The following is a 10,053-nucleotide window of genomic DNA, read 5'->3' as shown; positions in this document are numbered from 1 at the left end:
TCCAAGTTTTTAAAAAGGTAGGTTTCCCTGTGTGTATACACAAAGTTACAAATGCTCTTGTCTCCAGACGACAACTGTGCATTTTATTAGAGTGAAGCTGACCAGCTGGGAGAATGGCAAACTGGAGAAGTCATTCTGAACCTAAAATGGGCTAAATCCTACCTCAGACCCACCTGCTTGTATCCTTGTTGGAATGTGGGCTCCAATCATTTTGTTATTGTTGTTTGGTTTTTAGCAAAAGACAGAAATGGATTTACATTATGTGAATTCTCCCAAATATCAAAACAGAAAATAATAAAACTCAAAAATCAAACAAAACATGACAGCTGGCTAGAATTGGTCCCTGGGTGGCCTGCTGGTGTTGGCTGGACAAAATTGTGTGACGTATGAAAGAAAATTGATCCTTGTGTGGTGAAGTGGGCTTGTCTTGTGCAATTCTTAAGGCAATCAGCCTCAGGTCAGTATTGGGTAAACAGAATAAACTGTATTATCACCTTCCTTTAACTCCTAGAATCACATTGCTTCTCCCCACAATGCATGTAGTTGGAGAAGCTTCGGCAGCAGGGACTAATCAGGAGTCTATATTTGAGGGCAAAAGTATAGTTCAGTGAAAAGTACAGATACAGAAATGAGAGAAAACATTATGAGAGGACCTTCGAGAGAACTGGATAAAGACAAGGCAAATAAGAAAAGGACAAAGATCCATGCACTCTAGACAACAAAGTTCTGAGGGACTTTATTGAGGTTGCCACTCACTCTTCCCACCAACAATAACAGCTCCATGTGACACTATACAGTCAAAGGAATTATTTATACAAAGTCAAACTCCCAGCCCTACTGCCCATGGCATCTACATTACCTGGACCAGCACAAATGTCCATCACAGCTTCCCATGAATTTAAGGGGGCAAGACTAGCCAGGAGGTACCAGTGAGGTGTCAAAAGCCAGGGGCCTTGTGTGTGTGTGGGGGGGGGGGAATCTAGCCAGAATGGGGTTCCTAGGAGCACAGGGTCTCCCTTTGGTGGAACACTGGTTGAAGCACCTGTGGTTTCTGGCAGATGCTGATAGAAGCATGGATAGTCAAGTTCTCCCCATGTCCTGGAGACACATTAGGCTCAATCTTGATAGTCCTCCTCTCTAGGCAGGCAAGGAGTATTCCAGCAGGAGGAAGAACAGTGATGGGATAGTTGCACCTGGGTTCAGCAGGATTCCATTTTTCCAGATAAAACACATTCCAAACGCAACATGGCATATCTCTTAAGTTCTGAGAGTCCCACTAACTCCTTCTACATAAGTATTGCTTATCCAGTATAAGGGAAATGAATCATAACCTTCAGTTCCTAGATTTACTGCACCTGGGTCCTCTGGGAACTACAAGGAGGCAACCCACAGCCTAGAGCTTATAAACCATTCCGTTAGTGTGTTTAGGCTGGGAGTTGAGATTCTGCTCAGCAGGTATGAGACAAAATTGCTGAAACAAGAAAAGCCTATAGGTATAAACTTGTTTCCTGCTTAATTTGCCTAAGGCATCTCTATAAAATGCCCTTCTAGGGAACCTCAAATGCATCTGTCTTCTTTTTACAGTTACCACTTCCTCTGTGCACAGTCAAGAAGGGTAATATGGATACTGCCAGGAGTTTAACTTTTCCCTGTGACCCACTCTTTATACCTCTTACTCTGTATTCTCACTCTCTCAGTTGTTCTTTCTTCCTGGAATGTGTCCTTCCTTGGTGTCTTTTCCTTTCTGGCCACCCTATCCATGAATAGATCCTCCCTTTGTATGTCCTTTAGTCTTTGTCCCTGCCAACTTGATCTTTCTCCTCCTTACTCTGGACCTCTTTTAAGCTTCTTTGTGTCCCTTTCTATTCAATTTATTCTGTTTTCCTCTAAGCTCCAAGATCGTCTTTTTTTTTCTTTCATTCTGTCCTTTCCCAATAAATTGTTTCCCCCTCATAGTTTATAGCTCCCCCAGGAAGCTTCCCCTTTTCTGACTCCTCTCCATCTCTTCCTAAGTAGTCACCTCCTTCTCTCCCTTCCCCCATGACCCATGTCTAGCTCCTTCCCCTCCCACCCAGACCAGACCAACTAAGTCCCATTCCATTTTTAGATGACTGATTATACTAACTGCACTTTATTCACAGGCAGAACTGACAGTTGTTTCTTCCTTTTAGACCCTATCCACCAAAATCACCAAATCTTTTCCACAAGACAAAGTGCGCTTACACACAGCATGTCATGTCCACATAAGTTTGTATTTTTTCAGAACAATAGTTATGCTGGCAAAGATGTTGAGTTGTCAGGAACCCTTAGGCTTTCAGTAAAGTGAAAAATTAATATTTTTTGCAAATATACAAATTGTACATTTGCCTCCCCACACTTCGCAAATTTTACCCTAACAGGTCTTCTTCACCAAATCATAGACATAGATATGGAAATCATCATCAAACTTAATGAAATACACAGAAGGTTTGGCTTTAACTTGGTGAATGACCTTGCCTGTCCTTTTGGAGCCATCTTCTTTGGTATATTCCACATGTTTACCTATTAGGCCATCTACAACTCCTTCTGGCTCCCTCTCTGCTGGAGGAGACTCACTGGACTCTGGCATAACACGGAGGTCACCTTCTTTATAATCGTCTAGAAGCTGGTACATGTACAGGACAGGATCTTTCTCATAGGTAATGTAAAACCAGGCCTTCATGATAGGTGCTTGGGCTAGGACCATCCCCCGCCATTCATCCTTAGAACCATGCTCACCCTCAAACATATGTTCCACTGCTTTGCCAATTATGGTATTTGCAAGGCGCACATCTGTGACTCGAGAAAATGGCACCTTATCAGAAAGGATTTTAAGCTTTAAAATCCTTTCATCTCTGTGAAGCTCCAGTCCATAGACACAGTCAATTCCATCATATTTCACCAGATAAAGAGAGGGATTTATAGGCACCTGATCCAGGACGATTCCTTTCCACTGGGTGATGGGTTCATTGCCTTCCTTCCATCCATGAGAAATCCTGCAGCCCACAATGCTCCTGCGTGGCTGGGAAGAAGGTCTGCCCCTCTGCTTCTTTTGAGATGTCTTTTTCTTCCTCATGTTTGTAGATCCGGTGTGGTGACCTACAGCTTCCCTGGTCTGCTGCTTTGCAGCTGTCTTCTTGTGGGGGGTCTTCATACCTGCAAGGGGAGGACAGAGGCTAGGGAGAAACATTGTAGATAATATATGGAGAGGATTTTTCTCTATATTGCTAAGACCTGTAGACCAGGTACATCACTGCACAAATTATTCCTATGTGTCCAGTAGCAATATTGCGTATCAACGCACTCTTGGATCCCTGCCCTCTTTCCAAGCTTGTTTAGCTGCACAGGAGAGCTAGAGAAGAAGTGGCAGTGGAAATCATAGTGGTGGAGACCCCACCAAGAGGGAGCCGGCTCCTTTACATATTTCTTGACTCCCTGCTGCCATCCTAGCCCCCTCCCCCGCATTCACCATTTGTAGCCCCAACCTCAGTTCTCCATTTCCATGCATGCAGTTCTCATTTCTCCTGCCCACTGCCCTGTGCTATTCATTCCTCCCTCTTGCCCATGCTGCCTGGTGCTCACTTCTTCATATCTCTTCTTAGCTATCCCCATTTCCCCACTGAACTCCCACCAGGAATCTATTTCCCTTTCTGGGCACCTTTGTATACACACCAACCTGGTGTTCCTGCTCCCTGCCCCGCCCCCAAATCACTCTTCCGAGTTTCCCTCACCTCAAATCTTAGAACCCACTCAATTTTCCTGTCTGGCAGCCACCAACCCCCATCCTCTGGTTCCCTAATCCACTGCTCACCTCCCCACAGTCCGGTATCACGGTGTTCGCGTGCCGAAATCGGACAACTCACTGTTGCCTCAGCTGCGACCCTGTGGCGGAGGAGGATTAGCAGGCGACCTTCCGAATGACTGCTTGCACACAAGCTAGGAGGAGAGGACTCCGAGACAAGGAGCTTGTCTAGGAGGGCGGTGGGGCATGCGAATAAGACGTCGGTGAAGTCCCAAGCACTAGGCTCGCTCGCTCTCCGCCTCGGTATCGGAGGCGGCAGCACCTCAGCCACATAGGGCTTCCACGAGCGGCTGCAGCCGCTGCAGTCTCCTCCCTCTTTTTGTAGCGCAGCTTCCTGCCAGGAGAGAGGCCGCCCCTTCCTGCCAAACACTGCGCGACAACCCCCTCCCTTGGTCCACCGCACAGGCTTGTGGCCGCGAGGCCCCCTGCGCTCTAAGCCCCGCCCCCTACCTCGGGTCAGGAGCCCGCGACCCGCAGCCACCTCTGCCTCCCAGCCGAGGGTCGCCAAAGCTTAGGGTCTCCTCCGTCTGTTCAGGGTCTCCGGACTCCCCACCCCCACCTCCAACTCGACCCCCTCAGACTCATCCCATCTGCTTTCCGTCGTCCAAGAATTCTGTTTCCTTTCCCCCTTTCCCTATGAAGTCATTCTTTGTATGCAAAAACCTGCCTTCCCTTTCTTTTAAGGGAATTTGGGTTAGGATGAATAAAATGACCCGAACTCTGTGCAGTCTGCCATTTTGACCCAATGTGTGTGTAAGTTTTCCTGACTGCTTATTCCCGGACTTTGCTCTTTGAGTATAGTTTCTCCTTTTTTTTTTCTTTTTCCCCCAATTGCAGAAGAATTGTATGCACAGTGATCAATGTGTAAAATTCAGAAAATTGACTTGAAGAAAATCAACTTCACCTGATTCCCATTCCCCTTGCCTCACAGCAAAATATTAGACCTCATTTGCTTAGCCGTTTTCTATGTTCTCAGAAAGCTTTGGATCATTTATGCAAATTTGGATGTTAAAAATACTTTGTAAAACAACTTTAGCTGATATTTTTGAAAAATACAGAGTATACATACCAATATTAGAAGTATTAAATACTGTCCGTTCAAAATTAATATTATTCATTTTTACGCAAACTTTTAAAATAGAAATAAAAATTTACCAGTAGCATCTAATTCTCTTTTTTGTTTTCTAGCACAGATATGGTTCCCTTTCACCCCTCTAAAATTTGTATACAAAGATTCTTACAGTACAAAAAAAGTGATAGGTATATTTCCAAGTGGATATTGTGCATTTTGTCTTATAATATTTTAAATGCATTCTATGAAGAGTAAGTTTTTCATATTGTAAGAAAAATAATAATTCTCTTTAATGGCCTACACCTAATATTTTTGATAGGTGGCTCTGGGTTTTTGATGACCCAAGTATGTACTGTATAACTGATAAGAACGTGTCAGCTCTAAACTTTGTAAAACTAACCAATACTATATTTAATCTTATCTAGCGGAACTTTAACTAGATAAATTCACTCTTAAGAATAGTCAAGAAAATGTTTTTTATTATTATTGTTGTACATTGTGACATTGACAAAAGTTCTTACCGTATATCATAGTTAAATTCATCCCCTACATTATTCTCCTCTTTCCTTCCTTCTCCCCATTCCTGGAATAGTTTCAACAACAAAATGTTTTATTTATTTCTTGATGGTCACATTGCCAGCAAACCTAACACAGAATTATGTGGTGTCTCGTAATCTAACTTATCTAAGCTGTACATGCAAATTTTATAAATTTAACTTTTTTCTGGGGCTTGCTTTTTTATTCAGGATTTTGGTTTTTTTAAATTTCTCTGTTACATCTTACAGGTCTTATCACTATCAAACTGTATTGTACAGTGCACATATGTGGCTTTTTCTGAACTGTGTACCATTATAGTCAAACATCCATTTTACTTTAGATCATTTTGGTTCATTCCCATATTTCATTCTTACAAACAATGCTATGATGAATACCTTTGTGTACTTTTACCTGAGTTTATGTAGAGTACATCCTAAAAGAACTAATACTGAGTTGTAAATACTAACATTTTAAATTTTCTAAATCCACTCTTAAGGATATTCAAGAAAATATTGCCAACTTGCCATCTTGACTGCACCAAATTATAGCATAATATATTCAGTATTATATGAATTTCCTGTTATCATAGTTAACTTTCAGTATTTTCACATTTTTAGTGTATGTCAGACTGATGAGTATGGAATGACGGTTTGTTATTGTGAAGTTGAACCGTTTGGCTATTCAGTATTTCAATTGTGCAAGTATTTGTTTTTTTATTTTTCATTCTCCTACACATTTATGTATTGCTATTTTTAAACTTAGCAACTTTCACACCTTCTATATAAAATTACTCTTTAATTACACATCAAATATTGGAATACATTATGTTTGACTTATAACATTTTAAGAAAATATTAGAAACAATTATAAATTATATACAATTACAGCTGTATAGCTCCCATTGTTACAACTGTTTTGAATTTGCTGTGTAGCCTTCTCTAATTGTGTATTCATAAAAATATATGTATTGTATATAATTGAGTATAAATTTGAACCTCACCTTTATTTTGTGTGTCACTTAGAGAAAAAGATCACCAGTTAAACTGTGATAAGCTAAGAATTGCAAACTATATACCACTTTTAAAAATGTAAAAAATGAAAAAGAAAAACTTCTAAAAACAAAAGGAGAAAAGGAATATAAATGAGCACTGGTTTGCTGTATTTTTCTCAAAAATCATGAATGAATGCTTAAGTATAAATTATACCATGCTGTGCTTATTTTTACATCAAACTCTGTTTTTTTGGTTTATATCAGCACAATATGTATTATTTTTTTACATCTTAAAAGTACCCTTTATTGATCTTAATTACCCTTTCAGTTCCACTCCATTTTTCTACTCCCTATTACAACATAATTCCTTGAAAGAGTTCACTCTTCCAAAGTCTTCATTCAATTTTTGTACAAACTGAGAGATAAGGGTAAAGTTTCAGTTTTCTACATATGCTACATATGGATATATACTTTTACCATCTCCATTTATTAAAGAAGCTGTCTTGTCTTCAATGTATGTATGTATGTTTTTGGCACCTTTTTTTAAATCAGCTTGTTGGAGATATGTGAGTTTATTTGGCGGATCTCTGTTCCATTCTATTGGTCTATGCATCTGTTTCTATGCAAATATCGTACTGCTTTTGTTACTATGACGAGGTAGTATGTCTTGACATCACAAATTGTTATGCCTCAGGCTTTGTTCTTTTTGTTCAGTATTGCCTTGGTTACTCAGAGTTTTGTGTCTCAAAAGCAATTAAGATTGCTTTTCTAGTTTTGTGAAGAATGTCACTAGTATTGTGATGAGAATTGGGTTGAATATGTTTATCACTTTGGGTAGTATGCAAAAATACTGATTTTTCTAGTCCATGAACATTGACGGTCTTCCCATCTTTTTTTATGTTTTTTAATTTTGTCTTCAGTGCTTTGTAACTTTCTTTGCTTAGGCCTTGGATAAGCTTGGATGAGTTTATTCCTAGGTGTTTTTGGAGCTACTGTAAATGTGATTTTTTTCTCAGAAAATTTGTAGCTTGTGTATAGAAAAGCTATAGGTTTTGTATGTCAATTTTGATTTTTGCTGTATTATTGAATTCATTTATCATTTCTAATAGTCTTTTGGTAGAGTCTTTTGGTTTTTCTGTGTATCAAATTATATCATCTCCAAACAGAGATAATTTGACGTTCCTCCTGTTGTATACATTTCATTTCTTTCTCTTGCCTACTTGCTCTAGTTAAAATTTCTAGTATTACAGTGAGTAAGATGATGAGAGTGGGCACCCTTTTCTTGTCCCTAATCTTATAGGAGATGTTTCATTTTCTTCCCACTTAATATGATGTTGGATGTCATAGATAGCCTTCATTATGTTGAAATATAATCTTTCTATACCTAATTTGTTCAGGACTTTTATCACAAAAGGGTGTTAAATTTTATAAAAGACTTTTTCTGCATCAACTGAGATGATAATATGATTTTTCTACTTCATTTTGCTTATTGTTTCATTTACTGATTTGTATATGTTGAAACATTCTTCATACGTGGATTGAAAGCAACCATAATATTGATGTGCTATTAAAACCCATTTGCTAGTATTTTCTTCAGAATTTTTGCATCTATGGTCATCAGGGATATTGGTCTATAGTTTTATTTTTTATTATTATAGTATTGTTGTACTAGGGGTACATTGTGACATTTACAAAAGTTCTTACAATATATCATAGTTGAATTCACCCTCTCCATCATCTTCCCTTATCTCTTCCTCCCCCCAATTCACGGAATAGTTTCAACATGTTTCATATTTCCATTTTCATACATGAGTGCATAATATTTCCACTATATTCAGCCTCCTTTACCCTTTCCTTATATCTTCCCCCCTCCCACTGGTACAATCCCCTGACAGGACCTGTTTTGCCTTCCTGTTCTCCATTTTTGAAAAAAAAGTCATTTTTGTTTGTTTAATATATCTCTACAGGGAGTTTCCTTGTGACATTTCCATGTATATGTGTATTATAACTTGAATTTGTTCATCTCCTCTATTTTTCTCCTTTCTACCTTAGTCTCCTTCTTATGGTGATTTCAACAGGTTTAAAAATTCTATATTCATTCTTCTTTAAAAAGTTCATCACCCATATTCACCTTCTTTACTTCCTTCTTTTACCCTCCCTCTCCCATTAGTGACCTCTCATTAGTGTAACCTGTTTTTCATATTACTTGTATTTGTATTGTGTCTACTTCCACATATAAGAGAAAACATGCAACCTGTCTTTCTGAGTCTGGCTTACTTCACTTAACATGATGTCTCCCAAAATTATAGTTTTCTTTTTGTTATTGTTGTCTCCTTGTCCGGTTTTTGTTACCTGGCAATGCTGGTCTCATAAAATGAGTTTAGAAGGAATAATTCCCTTTCAATTCTTTGGGATAGTTTGGGAAGAATTGGCACTACTTCTTTAAAAGTTTTGTAAAATTCATCAATGAAGCCATTCAATCCTGGGCTTTTATTTCCATTGATACTTTTTATTACTGACTCAATCTCCCTACTCACAATGGGTTTGTTTAGGTTTTCTATGTCTTCATTGTTCAATTTCAGTAGATTATAAGTGTCTAAAAATTGTACATCTCCTCTAGGCTTCCCAACTTCTTTGTTCATTATAGTCGCTAATGATCCTTTGAGGTATCTCAAAGGATTCTGTGATGTCACTTGCAACATCTCCTTTTCATGTTCAATTTTATTTATTTGGATCTTTTTTTGTTTGTTTGTTTAGCTAATTGTGCATTTTGTCTTTTCAAAAAACAAACTCTGTTTCATTGCAGATTTGTAAATTTTTCCCTTGTTTTTTTTACATCCTTGAGATGTATTTTTAGGATGTTTATTTAGACATTTCTTTTTTATTTAGGTATGAATTACTATAAACTTTTAGTATTGATTTTGCTATATCTCATTAGTTGTAGTGGTCTGTGCTTAAACTTGTTTTTTTTTTAATTTTTTTAGATTCCTTTGTGATTTCTTCAGTGTCTCTTTGTTAAGTAGCATGTTAAGTCACCATGAATTTATATATTTTCTGAAGTTTCTTTTATTAATAATTTCTAAATTTACTCTAGTGTGGTCAGAGAAGATAGGTGATATGATTTCAACTTTTTAAAATTTGTTGAAACTTGTTTTATGGCTAAATATATAGTCTATTCTATAGAATGTTGCTTGCAATATAGAAAAGAATGTGTATTCTTTTATTGTTGGAATAAATGATCTATAAATGTCTGCTAGGTACATTTTAACTATAGTATAAATTAACTGCTATTTCTTTGTTAATTTTATGTCTATATTATCTGTCCATTTATTAGACTATGAAAGATACCAATAACACTGTATTGGATCCCATCTCACCCTTTATATCTAGTAATGATTGACTTACAAAATCAAGTGCAATGGGATTAGGTACATTTACATTTACAATTATATTTTCTGGCTTAATTGATCACTTTATCATTATACAATGAATTTTCATTATCTGTTTATATAAAGTTTTTGTCTTTAAATCTATATTTTTGATAAGAATAGCTACTCCTACTTACTGTTGGCTTTTGTATGAAATACTGTATGGAATATATTTCTTCATCCTTTTACTTTCAGTCTGTTTATG

At 37.8% G+C, this 10,053-nt stretch overlaps 1 protein-coding gene across 2 annotated transcripts; it reads right to left on the bottom strand.

The window, feature by feature from the left end:
• Positions 1 to 707: 707 nt before the first annotated feature.
• On the bottom strand, positions 708 to 4,151 carry LOC109702371 (spindlin-2). Of its 2 annotated transcripts, none has more exons than XM_074062624.1 (2): positions 3,830 to 4,151; positions 708 to 3,194 (listed from the first exon to the last, which is right to left on the bottom strand). In XM_074062624.1, the coding sequence occupies exon 2, from the start codon at positions 3,170 to 3,172 to the stop codon at positions 2,393 to 2,395; it is 780 nt and encodes a 259-aa protein (XP_073918725.1). In that variant the 5' UTR covers positions 3,173 to 3,194; positions 3,830 to 4,151; the 3' UTR covers positions 708 to 2,392. The 2 variants fall into 2 exon arrangements, with proteins under 2 accessions (XP_073918725.1, XP_020043319.1); XM_020187730.2 differs by having other exon boundaries at positions 708 to 3,174.
• Positions 4,152 to 10,053: the final 5,902 nt, after the last annotated feature.

This window comes from Castor canadensis, chromosome X, assembly GCF_047511655.1.
Source record: "Castor canadensis chromosome X, mCasCan1.hap1v2, whole genome shotgun sequence".
Taxonomy (NCBI): Eukaryota; Metazoa; Chordata; class Mammalia; order Rodentia; family Castoridae; genus Castor; species Castor canadensis.
The sequence above is the reverse complement of the archived record's forward strand: the minus strand, read 5'-3'. Positions and strand labels throughout refer to the sequence as shown.

What these genes read in the sequence shown, in the direction of transcription:
- LOC109702371 (XM_074062624.1), bottom strand. Translation starts at nt 3,172, where the DNA reads ATGAAGACCCCCCACAAGAAGACAGCTGCAAAGCAGCAGACCAGGGAA.